This window comes from Trematomus bernacchii, unplaced genomic scaffold, assembly GCF_902827165.1.
Source record: "Trematomus bernacchii unplaced genomic scaffold, fTreBer1.1, whole genome shotgun sequence".
In the NCBI taxonomy this organism is placed as follows: Eukaryota; Metazoa; Chordata; class Actinopteri; order Perciformes; family Nototheniidae; genus Trematomus; species Trematomus bernacchii.
Genome location: NW_022987561.1, coordinates 445,225 through 460,193, shown reverse-complemented (window position 1 = coordinate 460,193; position 14,969 = coordinate 445,225). Strand labels below are relative to the sequence as shown.

The window sequence follows — 14,969 nt, the reverse complement described above, 5'->3', positions numbered from 1 at the left end:
TTATTCTGGCATGGGCCAATCTTCATAATAAGTACTTCTACTTTTGGTGCTTTAAGTATGTTTTGATGCTAATACTTTTCAATTTATACTTGAGTAACATTTTGATCGAAGGACTTTTATACTTGTACTTAAGGACAAGATCTGAGTTATTTGTCCACCTCTGCTGATTGGAAAGCTACCTCCCTGTATCAGAATGTTGCACGTTGTTTTCCATTTTAAAGCTAATCCAGCCGCTCTTCCACCCACAGCTGCAGGAGCTGCACCTGAAGGGGGCGGAGCTTACGGTGATTGACGCGACAGGCTGCAGTCTGCTGCACCACGCCGTCTCTGCAGGAAGCAAGGAGATGGTCCGCTACATCCTGGACAATGGTGCGGTACAATGTACTTTATGTTGTAATCGGATTCGATTTGACAAAATAGTTATTCTTATCCATGAACTGTTGCATTCAGCTTTACTTTTAGAACATGTGTTTTTCTGCATTTAAAGTCAAGCGTAGGTCATGATGAATAATATGGCAGGTTACTCACTTTTGACCGCATTAAAGTATCCACTTCTTATGCTGCTCATTGTTTTTAGTTCACTTTAAAACTGTTTCTGCATCCTGGGGGATACAGTCATTTGACAGGCTGTGTCCAAAATGGGTGTATTAACAGAATCATTTTAGTGGGTGTAATATTGGTTTAACAGGGGTCTAAAAAAAAGTGAAATAATATTGAAACATGGGTTTAATATGGGTGTTATAATAGTGAAACATGGATGTAATAGGGGTGTATAAATGTGGGTGTAATAACTGTAATTTTGGTATATTAGTGGGGTGATAATAGTGTAATATGGGTGCAATATTGGTGTTATATGGGTCTCATAACAGTGTAATATGGGTTTAATAAAAGTGAAACATGGGTGAAAATAGCATTCAATTAATTTTCCTAAATATTTCCATGTGATTGCTCACCACCATTTCACTGAGTATTAGTGTTATGCCACTGTTGGATACAAAATGCATTAAATAAAGTGGTTTAAAGATTATGATGTGTATAACAGATTGTCAGTAGTGATGCTGTGGTCTAATCTCCTTCTCTCTTCCAGCTCCCAGTGATCTGCTCGATGTCACAGAAAATCAGCAGTGAGTACAGTCATGGAAACCTTTATCGCCTTTAAACCAATGATAAAGAGTTTGAAATTTGATCACAATTATTCTTTTTGCTGAGAAAATGTTGTGAAGCTTGTACTGTAGCTTTGAAGATGTTCCACTGGCTGTCTATATGTGCAGGGCATCCCAACAAGTGGACCTTAAAGAGAATACATAAACATACAAACCAAACACAGTGCTCTGGGTGCTGATCATCAAGGAGGCCTGACTCTCAGAAGATGCTGCTGTTCTCTCATGCTCGCTCTCCCCCTCTGCCCCCCCCCCCCCCCCCCCCTCTAAACCACCAGTGGGGAGACGGTTCTGCATCGTGCTGCCTCTCTGTGCCACAGGACCATCTGCCATTACCTGGTGGAAGCAGGAGCCTCGCTGATGAAGACAGACCTGCAGGTAGGCTGTGTGGAAAGTACGCCATTTACCAGCTGCACTCAATGCACATCAGAGTTTCAACTGTCAAATACATAGTCAATCTACAGTACAGAGCACTCTCTTCATATGTGCCACCATGTTGTTTTGAACCACTTAATTCTAACCCATTACGTGTATGTGCATGCCTTTAAAGATGGATTTAGCATCTCCTGAACAAATCATTACATTATACTGTATGTCACGAATATCATCCAAATTTGAATGCAAATACAACCCTAAAGAAATAGCAGTACTTCTATAACAAAACAGATGAATTATTGAAACATAATTCTAGTGCAGTCAATTGATTGAAACAATTAAATCACAATAATAATCTGTTTTAAAATACCAGTTGTATTATCTGGAGCAGTGGAAGCATGATTCACAGAGTTGAATCATGCTTCATTATGTTCTTAGTATCTGGGTTTTTCATATGCCAGGAGAATGTTATAGCACCTGTCGGCTTTGCTTTGGCTCTCAAAGCACCAGTCCACTCTCCCAACATGGTCTGTCCTGGGACTTTAACTGGCAACCCTCCATTTCTTAAGCCAAGTCCCTACAGACTGAGCCACTGGGGCTGTTTTGGGGTTTTGCTTTAAGCCTATAAGTCCTGGGGAAGGGTCTTCTTCATGCTACAGGAGACAAAGACATGTAAGCCAGGCGGACACTTCACATTTTCTGACAAATGCTTGGGGTAGGCCCTTTGTGGAGGAGCTTGAGTGGTCTACAGAACCCTGCACTGGTCCCTACTGAACCCCTTTGGGAGTGAGGACTCAGATTGGAACCAGGGCTTCTGGTCCAATGTACCGCCCCCTACATGCCCCTCAAGACTAATGGAACCCACTCTGACAGACACACGCCTTCCCAGAAGAGTAGCAGCTTTCAGAGCCACAATAAGACTCCATTTAATGGCCACTGCTCTACTATGGGATGTCCACCAAGCTCATACAGGTGTGATGGTCAGGAATCACCGGCCCCCCCTGCTCTCAAACATGCTTCATCTTTCATTTTGGTGCAGTTTTCCACTGATGTTTCAACAGTGTAGAAAAGCTCCTAACTGTCTGGACTCAGCAATGACCTAGATACACAGAAAAGGGGGGTGGGGGGTGCAGAGAGTGTGACACAGAGAGAGAGAGTAAGAGAGAGACAGACAACAAGAGAGAAGGAGACAGAAATGACTTTAGACGAGATGACCATCGACATGTCCGTTAACAAATCTGTTCAATCTGTACATGTTTCCAAATTTGGTAGAACCCCAAAGATATATTCACACACACGCACACGCACACAGACACACACACACACACACACACAGACTCAACTAATTAGAGTGTTTCTAAACTCTGTGATGAGATTCAGCACTTACTGAGTGTGATTGTGTGTGGGTGTCCTCTCTCAAGGACACATATTGTTTATAGCTTTTGTAATTCAGTCTTTCTCATTGTCTCGTGTTTATTAGTTGGAGACAATGCTACTTTAACAGCAGCACTTTTCCATTGATGGAGAAATGTGACATTAAAAAGCCAGCTGGTGTGTAAACTCTCTATCACACAGGTTTCAGACACGCAGCCTAATGAAACGGCACAATCTCTCCGGCACAGAGGGGAGCGGAGGATCGTGGGAATAAGTCTGGAACAAAAGCCTGTTTTATTGTTAACGAGACTCAGAGTGTTCATCCCAGCTCACACTGCAGCTAACGTGTTAGCCACCAGCATGTTGTTCGTCTGTCCACAGTCGGAGCAGGTCTGACTGTGTTAAGACACACACTCTACTCCAACTGTTGCCGTGGAGAAAGGCTTGCTCGGGTGCAGCATAGCATGTGTTGTGGGGGTGTTTCCTGCTGGGCTCAGATTTTACAGTTACGACTTCGTTCATTAGCTTTAAAGGGCACCTATTACACAAAATCCACTTTGTCCTGTGTCCCCTCTGTGTAAAGAGATTCTGAAAGTTTCAGGAACAATCCATTTATATAAAAACCTGTCTGAAAATCTGATTTTGGCCACTTTGTGATGTCACAATGTTTTATGGCTTGTGCAACGATTAGCCAATCACCCCCCCCACCTTATCACCTGAATCTCCTCCTAGAGCACCATTGTGTTTTTTTATCCAATCACTTCTCAGAGGGGCGTGGCCAGTGAGTTTTTCTGAGTTAGGAAGTGTCTGATTTTTGTGATACAGATGAAGGTCCCTAAAACTTGCTTTAAGGACAAATCTTCGTCAAAGATAATGCCAATATTTTTTACTGCAGATCTCGAGGCCATCAAGAGTAATTAAGTCATTTGATACTTCATTCTGAATGTGTTGGTGGCCAAGTGCTGTATAATAACTATGGTTTTGTCAGTGTTTAATAATAGAAGTTGAAGATGCATTTGATGACAAGCTAGCCTCTCTCTGTTGAGTGAGCTTAGACTGTAAATGTGTGTCTGCTGGTGGAGTTAAGAACAGAAGGAAGTAGCAATGAGACAAATAATGTGTATTCTGTGTCTCTGTCAGGGCGAGACTCCGAAGAACCGGGCTGAGAAGGCTCAGGACTCTGAGCTGGCCGCCTACCTGGAGAACAGACAGCACTACCAGATGATCCAGAGAGAGGACCAGGAGACGGCCGTCTGACGGACCCTTTATGAGCAGGATGAAGACACTTCCTCATGAGACTGACAGCCGCTCGCTGATGGCGGGATACCATTCTGCTTTCCAGGAAATGACTCGTCAGCAGACTGCGAGGGAAGCTGTGCCAAACGCGATCGCAGCGGGGTAATGCAGGTAACCAGAGGAGATGTAAATGAAGTCATTCCTTTTCATTTTGAGACGCTCAGTAATCAAAAGTGTTTGTGAAGTCGAGAAAAAAAAAGAGACAATTTTTCTGACTCATTCAATTTGAAAGACTCGTTCTTCAAAGTTCTTTCATATCAAACACATTCAAAAGACTCCTTCCTGAAACCAGAAGTGATCATCTGCCATATGTGAGTCATAGTGTGGAGTTCTGAGGAGGAGGTGAGGTGATGTCATGGTGGAACAACACTCAGGAAATGTCATTTATTCCACACAACCATGGAGACTGCATCACATTCCTGACCAAAAGGAAGGTGAGATTCTGAAATATCCTGCGTGTAGTGAATGTGGCGCTAGATGAAAGTTAATTGAACATGTTAATTGAGTGTTGTCCCGGTGGTTAAAGGACCAAAGACAAAGGTCAAGGGGTCAAAACACTTCATAGATATCCGATCACTGGCTTTTGAAATACCTTGCCGTGGACCAAAGATGTGTGCATGATGGAGTTCAGCTCAGAGCCAATCAGAAGGCTTCATAAACATCAGGTTTCATGATTCACTCGCACCCTGACGCTGAGCTCCATCATGGCTGATAAACAAAGCTGTGTGATTATTCCATATGTTGTGAACCTGCTTACCTTACCTGCATGACTTTTTTAATATTTTGTACATATATGATGTTGACTTATCTCATCTTCTAATAGAGATAACTATTATTTATAATAATCAATGTCATGTTTTTCTGGTGCCTGTGCTGAAGAATTTGATATCTGAGAATGTCAAATGACATCAAGTGTGTGTGTGTGATTAAAAGGAAAACATATATTGTTAATGTATATTAAGATCGTTGTATTAGAATCAGATCATTTTGATTATTCCACGTGCCAAACTTCAAAGCTTGTTTACATGAAGATCATTGACATTTGAAATAGTGATGAGTTCAACACTGTCAGGATCGTGGGATTTTTGGACGTCCTAACTTTGTGTGTAATAAGGTTGTTAAAGATTTTGTGATCACTTAATAGAATAAACTCTGGAATAAAAAGCAAACAAAAATATCTAGTTTACGGAAGAGGATTAGGGCCACACGTGACCAACAGTAAACAATGTTTTTGAGGTATGACCTTAATCTCAGGATTCTGAGGAAAGAAATAGCCTTTTTTTTTTTTTACTTTAATTTCAGAATCCCACATCCCAACATTCCTTCCCCTGGCCCTAATCCTCTCCGTACTAGTTGAGCTGTTTTGTTCGGCCTGTGAGTTTTAGCATTGACATGTGTCTTCAGATTAGCTTAGCATTGGCTCTTGCTTGTACTGCTAGCATTGATGTTTAGCAGCTTTTATGTTATTAACATCTGAGGCCAATCCAGTTGATCTCTCATGTTTATGGCAGTTTTTGTTAAACACATTGGTGTAATTGTTAAAAAATATAATTTTCTATTTTGTTTTCAAATGTGTTGATATTTGTATAATTTGTTTTTGAGATGAATATGAAGATAATAAAAGAAGGCAGTTTATTTGAGAAGGACTCGTGTCTTTATTTACCTTAAAGGTCAGTTGTGATGCTTTGAGTTTACATTTTTTTCCCATAGCATATTTTGTAAAATATTTTACAATTAACCTTTTTTATTTTACATTTCTATGACTTTCTCTTACCTGATATACATATGCTATGTGAGGGACAATGTGCAGGTCATTATGAGGAAAAGAATACCCGACGAGAAGCGGAGGACCTCGATCAGCTTGAAAGGTATTATGTGCTAACCTGTACTATACATTTCAAACAAAACACTTTGGGGTACTCAACATTTCCTGGTTAACAACAGGACTCTGGTAGAGCTGCAGAGCCTGGAGACAGCATGTAGTCCTGATGTCATCATGAGTGGACAGGAGGGAGCAGGTGAGTGTTAGCAACCCCATTTCCTTTCACTTCACTTTTTTCTCAATTCCAATTTTAGTATGAATTTCTCATCGTTGTCGACATTTATGCAACACCATCATTTGGAAGACGCAGATCACGGCGTTTTCGCAGTCAATCTTCGATAAACTATACTGTCCCCACCGCTTCTAAACATCCGCCTAGCATCATGTTTACGTCGCCCAGTGTAAATGCAGTCAGACTCTGATTCTCCTTCACATCTTTCCTTTACCACATGATGTTTTTCCCTTAACGTAACAGAGGTTGGGAGAGTCTTTTTTTACTGTTCTACCAGAGCGACTCACTTTCAGCCTCATCAGTGTTAGGAAAAGCAACCCTAAACAGCCCATAGTTTAAGAGCTTCGGTAGCACTCTCTATAAAGACCACGTGTGTATAATATCTCGACATGAAGAAACCATTGACTTGTTGTTACGAACCATTTGCGTGTCGAACACCAGCTCTCGGCCCTCCACAGTGATCTTGTAGGCGCTGGCCAGCGGAGCTCCGAAAGAGAGGATCTGTTCGTACGGGAAAACCTCCAGAGGCCACGGCTCTCCTCTCTTATACACAGAGATCGCCTCCCGACTCACGCCCAGCCACAGCTCCGAGGGGAACGACCCGTCACGACACTACCAAGAGTAAACATTAATATTACACTAAGGAATATATTTCATTAAGGGATTTTAATGACAAGTAAAAAGTTGACATTTTGAAACTGATACTGGAAATAAAACCTTTTAACTTTTATTTATTGAAAACTGAGAGATTCTTTTTCTAATCACAAGAGTAATACTGGCTGCAATACTATACCTGTATAAACATGCTGGTAGACCAGCTTCATTAATGAGACATTGCTGGTTTACCAGCTTCACCAGCAACGCCATGCTGGTTTACCAGCTTCACCAGCAACACCATGCTGGTTTACCAGCTTCACCAGCAACACCATGCTGGTATACCAGCTTCACCAGCAACACCATGCTGGTATACCAGCTTCACCAGCAACACCATGCTGGTTTACCAGCTTCACCAGCAACACCATGCTGCTATACCAGCTTCACCAGCAACGCCATGCTGCTATACCAGCTTCACCAGCAATGCCATGCTGGTTTACCAGCTTCACCAGCAACACCCTGCTGCTATACCAGCTTCACCAGCAACACCATGCTGCTATGCCAGCTTCACCAGCAACGCCATGCTGGTATACCAGCTTCACCAGCAACACCATGCTGGTTTACCAGCTTCACCAGCAACACCATGCTGGTATACCAGCTTCACCAGCAACACCATGCTGGTTTACCAGCTTCACCAGCAACGCCATGCTGGTATACCAGCTTCACCAGCAACGCCATGCTGGTTTACCAGCTTCACCAGCAACACCATGCTGCTATACCAGCTTCACCAGCAACGCCATGCTGGTTTACCAGCTTCACCAGCAACACCATGCTGGTATACCAGCTTCACCAGCAACACCATGCTGGTATACCAGCTTCACCAGCAACACCATGCTGGTTTACCAGCTTCACCAGCAACACCATGCTGGTTTACCAGCTTCACCAGCAACACCATGCTGGTTTACCAGCTTCACCAGCAACACCATGCTGGTATACCAGCTTCACCAGCAACACCATGCTGGTATACCAGCTTCACCAGCAACACCATGCTGGTTTACCAGCTTCACCAGCAACACCATGCTGGTTTACCAGCTTCACCAGCAACACCATGCTGGTATACCAGCTTCACCAGCAACACCATGCTGGTTTACCAGCTTCACCAGCAACACCATGCTGGTTTACCAGCTTCACCAGCAACACCATGCTGGTTTACCAGCTTCACCAGCAACACCATGCTGGTATACCAGCTTCACCAGCAACACCATGCTGGTTTACCAGCTTCACCAGCAACACCATGCTGGTATACCAGCTTCACCAGCAACACCATGCTGCTATACCAGCTTCACCAGCAACGCCATGCTGGTATACCAGCTTCACCAGCAACGCCATGCTGGTATACCAGCTTCACCAGCAGAGTTGGGTGTAACGCGTTACTGTAATAATATTACTTTTGTCGGTAACGGAGTAGTGTAACGCGTTACTGTAATAATATTACTTTTGTCGGTAACGGAGTAGTGTAACGCGTTACTTTTATAATTCAGTAATCACACTACAGTTACTAACATTGCCCCGACACGCGTTACTTCGTTACTTTTATAAAATCAGTCATAATCACACTGACAGACAAGAGGGGTTTCCGCCGCAGGTTTATATGTACGTAATCTGCGCGACTTGCACGTCCACATCTCCGCGTGCAGTGCTGCATAAACATGGCTGAGTCAGCGATAACTTTCGAGGGGTGGAGGTATGCCCATTATTTTGAGTTCGTCCGAAGAATAGACAGGAATGTGACGGTGAGGTGCAAACTGTGTCCAGGCCAGAAGCCAGCCAGCCTTTTTCTTAATGTCTTTCATCCACTGCTGTAAACACCACGTCAAACCTCAACAAACACCTGCAAAGAACACATGCTAAGGTGAAGCTAATAGCTAAGGACCCCCGAACCCAGAGTGAGGATGTTGTGAGTGCGCCGCCGCAAGAATTTGGAGGACCGGTAACCAAAGCAGAGATGGACAGGCTTGTAGCATCCTTCATAGTAGAGGTAATGTTGCCCATTTGCACAGTGGAATCACCATCGCATCGTTCAGAGATATACTGCGCAAAATACAGATAGCAGGAGACAGAGGACAGCCATGGTCAGAGCTATCTGGATCAGTCTTATGCGACAATGGAAACTGAACTAAAGAGAACATTTGAAACTTTAGCAGTCTGCGTGATCTGCCTGCAGGGAGGGGCTGGCCGGCCCTGCGAGTAAAGTAACGAGTAAAGTAACGAGTAAAGTAACGAGTTACTTTATGTAGAGAGTAACGAAGTAGTGTAATATATTACTTTTTTTTAAAGTAATATGTAATATGTAATATATTACTTTTTTTTTAGTAACGACCCCATCTCTGCACATCTGTCGTAGTTCTTTATTTATCTACAGAGATCGGGCCTCAGAATAGACCGGAAACTATTATTTTACCGTTCTGTTTTAATTTCACAATAAAGTTAGTAGTAATAATTTGTTTTGATATTATTGTTTTTTATTAACTACTAGACCGCTGGGTCATGTTAAGACCATCTTTTCTGTGTTGCTGTGGGTTTTTTACATCGCTTTTGTGTTACAAATATCAAAACAATAACAGAATATATCCGTCGTAAACTAAACCAGAAACAGCAGTATATTTTATTTTGTTAACACTGTAAACTTGACAGCTTTTTAACCCGCACCTCCTACTGGTTAAAGCACGTTATTACACGTTTAGAGTAATTGCAATGCAGGTAGATTGTGTTGCTTTTTAATGACTGTTTTAAAATGCCTTTTTCTTAATGTCTTTCATTTTTGTAAAGCACTTTTGAATGTGTTATATTTGATGAAAACATTTAAATATTAAGAGTACAGTACATACTCTTAATATAGTGGGAAAGTGGAAGGTCAATGATATAAATAATATAGAATAGAAAATATCAAGAAGATACTGTAAGTGATCTCTACGATGACACACAAATTTACGTAACAATTTCACCAGGAGATTATGCTCCAATTCAAACACTGAGTAAGTGCATTGAACAAATCAATGACTGGATGTGTCAGAACTTTCTCCAATTAAACAAAGATAAAACTGAGGTAATGGTTTTTGGAGCCAAGGCAGAACGTATAAAAGTTAGCGCTGAGCTTCAGTCTGCAATGTTCAAAACAACAGATAAAGCCAGAAATCTAGGTGTAGTCATGGACTCTGACCTGAGTTTCAACAGTCACATTAAAACAGTTACTAAATCAGCCTACTATCACCTAAAGAACATATCTAGGATTAAAAGACTAATGTCACAGCAGGATTTGGAAAAACTTGTCCATGCTTTTATCTTCAGTAGACTCGACTACTGCAATGGTGTCTTTACAGGCCTCACTAAAAAATCTATTAGAAAGCTGCAGCTAATTCAGAACGCCGCTGCTCGAGTCCTCACTAACACTAAGAAAGTGGATCACATCACTCCTGTTCTGAAGTCTTTACACTGGCTTCCTGTGTGTCAAAGAATAGATTTCAAAATATTGTTGCTGGTTTATAAAGCTTTGAATGGTTTAGGCCCAAAATACATGTCTGACCTACTGCTAAATTATGAACCATCCAGAACCCTCAGGTCTTCAGGGACTGGTCAACTTTCTGTCCCCAGAGTCAGAACTAAACATGGTAAAGCAGCATTCAGTTATTATGCTCCGAATGTCTGGAACAAACTCCCAGAAACCTGCAGGTCCGCTGCAACTCTTACTACTTTTAAATCCAGGCTGAAGACTTTTCTTTTTGCCGCTGCTTTTAATTGAACTATTCACATCTTAAACTGCACTGTAACTTTTAACTTTTATCCATGTATTTTTTCTTTTAATGTTTATTTTATTATCTTTCCTTTTTAATGACTGATTTTAAATGCCATTTTTAAAATGTCTTCCATTTTTGTAAAGCACTTTGAATTACCTTGTGTTGAAAGGTGCTATATAAATAAACTTGCCTTGCCTTGCCTTGCCTTACAATAAAACAATTTAGTGCCTGATAGGAGGATGTGCAAAACAGACTAATAAGGCTTTATTTAAACATTAAAGAATACTTTAGGTTAAGGTCTTCTTTTAAATAAGAAAAAAGCTTTGGGGGTATCTACAGATATTAAGCCTGACAAAGTACTTAACGTCTAATATATTGCATGGTTTGTTTTGGAACTTGACAATCAACTTTCCTGCAATGTTAACTATGTTAAAGCACTTATTTTAACTGATATTATACATATTAATTATACTCTTATAAGATGTATGTAGATAGTATAAGAAATGTGCAGAATATGTTTAATGGTGGAGGTACACAGATATCGATAGATGTCTTGTAATGCACTGTTGAGGAACCTGTGACCCAAGTTTTTCATTCATTGCATAACTACACCGTAGTTGTGTATATGATATGTCAATAAACCTTAGAAAATCTTGAAATCTTGAAAGGGATGTGCAAAATAGCCATTATATACAGTTTTTAATTAACTATTAGTAGAGAATAACGAGTAATGAATATGCTTTATAGGGATCTGCAGATAAATATTTAGTCTTCTCAAGCACCCACTACCAAATATCTCGCCTGATTGTTGGCTGAATTCACTGAATTTTACTCAGGTGTAACTAAAGTCTGATTTAAGGGTTGTTTATATTTCACATCATTAATCCAAATCTGTAAAGTAACTAAAATAAATGTAGTGGAGTAAAAATACCAGGTTAACCTTAAAGAAAGCCCTCAGGATTATAAAAGACCCCCATCACCCCAGCCACAAACTGTTCTGTCTGCTGCTGTCTGGCAGGCGGTACTGCAGCATCCGGACTAAAACCACCAGACTCAGGGACAGTTTCATCCCACAGGCCATAAGATATAAGAAACAACATCCATAACATTCATCTGGCTGCTACTTAGAAATTATTTATCTAATATATCATATTCCAATCACTTGTATATAGACTCTTATTGCACTATTTCACTTTTTACTATTTTACTATTTTTCTTTTTGTATTTACTTGCACTATTTTGTCTGTGTATCTGTTTTATTGTGTTGCACTGTAGGAGGAGCCTGTGACCTAAGGGGGGGGGGGGGGGTAGGACACGTTTAAGCACATGGTGTAGTCCCATAGCTGAGGATTGTGGGTAGTGTAGTGTCTTCTGCCATCCACACACTACGAAAAAATATTTGTTTCTCCGAATCGAAAGGGGAAAATACAAAAGCATTGTACACAATTTAAACCAATCAATGTTGTGTAATTAACAAGGATAATCTGGTGTTTTTGAGTTGATCAGTAGTGCAGATATCACTGTAAAATCAATCGACAGTAAGGAGAATACTTACTTCCGGGTGTAAAATCCTCCGTTATCCAATGGGAATGGACGCTCACATTGCTCTCTGCGTCCGTAATACAATAAAAGGGACATGATCAAATAGGAATATAATTATCTTTTAAATAACGTTAACTAAAGGGAACAATCTATTTGACACAGCTGAAGCTCTGGCCTTCCTTAAAAACTAACTAATTTAATAAAAATCACAGTTGTATTACACACAACGCACTGTTTTTTGAGAACAAAAATTCGTAACTAATGCACCATAATACATTCTGACGAAAAATAAAAGTGATTATGAATACAAATAAAATAAAAGAAGCCTCCCGTGAGTTACTACAAGCTATAAAGTAGATTTTAAAAACGTTTTATAGAATAAAAGCTCAATGTTGGACGTTGTAGAAATGCGTGTGTGCACCACGACAAAGGAGCCTCATTCACTTACATTGGGGTTGTTTGCGTGGTGCAGACACGTAAATGTAGCAAAGTTCGTGACTCCACCACGCACTGCGGTGTTAAGGAGTCGTGGTGGAGTCACGCATTCTGGTGAGACCAGGTTGTCCGAAATATAGTCGTAGACTTTACTGATGATTTAGAATTTATTGAAACTCCAGAGAGCTATAATACCCAGGATGCTGACTGCAGGAGAGACAGGGTATATATGTATGATATTTTAACCACGTGTGTCTTTTTCATCACGGATCATACCTAAAAGTATGCCATACTGATGTTTTATTCATCTATGAGCGCGATTCATAACTAATTCACTTTTAATAAAGCGACCTGCATGAACGCTCCAGTGACATCACCAGTGGAGCTTCACTCGGAGAAACGCTGACCTTTCAATTCTTATTTTTAATAACTCCCGGAAAGGATGCGAGCTAAAGTCCTCCTTCCACCTCCTCTGTCTACCCCTGCCTGTCTATCCTTCTCTCTCACACACACACACACACACACACACACACACACACACACACACACACACACACACACACACACACACACACACACACACACACACTTGTATATCTAAAAATAGGTGGTGTTATATATTAAGGTTCCTTACCGAAAGCAGCCTGACAGCATGATAAGCACAACATTTAGCTCAGAAGGACCCCAATCAAATCTATTTCATGCTTTTACAGTATTAATTCCACTTGTTCTCCCTTTGTAAATGGTCATATGATAACTTCTAATGTATCACACTAGCAATTGTTTAAGAATAAAATATGCAACACTAAAAAAGGAGGAATATTTTTTTTCTGTCCCTGTATTGTCGTAAAATACTCCAAGTAACTGAATTCAAAATTGTTCTTAAATAAAAGTACAAAAGTATGAGCATCAAAATGTAAGTAAAGTACAAATGTAAAAGTACTAATTCGGCACAATTACCAATATCATTTACATTAATTACAGGAGCCAAATGTAGTTAAAGTATCAAAAGTAAAAGTATGCAGAAGCTCTTTCAAAGTATATATAAAGAATATTATATAAATATATTATGTATAGTAACTACAAGTGTTATGGAGTAAAAAGTAGAATTTAGGCTCTGAATTGTAGCAGAGTAGAAGTATAAAGTGCATACAATGGAAGTACTGTAGAGTAAAGTACAGGTTTGTCAAGATAATACTTGCTGTTTGAGTAAATGTACTTAGTTACATTCCACCAGTAACAATAAGCATATGTAAGAGAAGAGTTAGAATATGCTCTTTGTGCTCATGTTTGGAGTTTGAGTCTAATAATGCAGAATGCTCTGCGATGGAATAAACATCGTTACTTGCCCTGAGTGAGTCTCAGAGAAAAGCATCCGGACGTGTGCTGCTGCATGAATCCCTGTGAAATCCCTATTCATTTTCCCATAGACAAGTGCAGGCTAATTCCTCATGAATAATGAAAGCCTGAGTTCCGACGTTGTTTTGGGGTCTTTGATCAGGACGATGACACGCTGCCAACTGCTCTTACGCTCCTCCACAAAGCTTAATCAAACATTATCCCACGGAGCGTCTTAATACAACGAGTTCTTGACCTACTTCTCCTCTCTCTCCTACTGTAGTCAGGGTTATTTCAGGACTCACCTTTCCCCTCTTCTGAGTGGTGATGTCACCAAGCACTTTCAGACTGTGGTATTCTCACTCACTCCACACCACTGTTTGAATACCATCAAAGCTTCTGTGAAACATTACGGCTTAAAAATATATTTCTCTTCTATTTTTGATGTCTTGTTCTCCTCTGATGAAGATCAATTCCACATCATGGGTTTAAGATGAAAGAAAGACATGAATTGATTCAGTGGTGTCTGATAAGATAAGATACACAAGGATCAAAGAAACAACAAAGGCTATAGAAAGATTATCCTCGCAGGGGCTGGGGGCTCTGTCAGCCGCTGATGGGGATCTGTCCAATCACAAAACTGGGGGGGGGGGGGGGGGGGGGGGGGGGGGGGGGGGGGGGGGGGGGGGGGGGGGGGGGGGGGGGGGGGGGGGGGGGGGGGGGGGGGGGGGGGGGGTGGCTGGGTTAAACATTTCAGCAGTGTTTGATTTGCTCGTGACAACCAGGAGGGTAACTTTAGAAATGGAATCCGTTACAGTAACTACATGTCAAAAAGCGTAATCGGTAACCTAATCTGACTAGGAAGATATACAAGTAACCTGATGACTTTCTTTGGATTACCTCAATATCAAATGCAGTTCAAATAAAAACAAGAGAAAATTAATAACAAAAATATGTTTTTTTACTTAAGTGTATGTAACTATGTAACCTTAAAATGTAGTAACAGT

At 40.8% G+C, this 14,969-nt stretch overlaps 1 protein-coding gene across 8 annotated transcripts in view; it reads left to right on the top strand.

The window, feature by feature from the left end:
* The window catches only part of dgkza (diacylglycerol kinase, zeta a), a 77,792-nt gene extending 71,947 nt beyond the window's left edge, over positions 1–5,845 (top strand). For all 8 annotated transcript variants that reach the window (XM_034124115.1, XM_034124114.1, XM_034124111.1 and 5 more), the window contains 4 exons: positions 249–369; positions 1,088–1,124; positions 1,439–1,538; positions 4,050–5,845. In XM_034124115.1, the coding sequence (XP_033980006.1) occupies positions 249–369; positions 1,088–1,124; positions 1,439–1,538; positions 4,050–4,166 (375 nt within the window). In that variant the 3' untranslated portion in view covers positions 4,167–5,845. The remainder of the gene's footprint in view (positions 1–248; positions 370–1,087; positions 1,125–1,438; positions 1,539–4,049) is intronic.
* Positions 5,846–14,969: the final 9,124 nt, after the last annotated feature.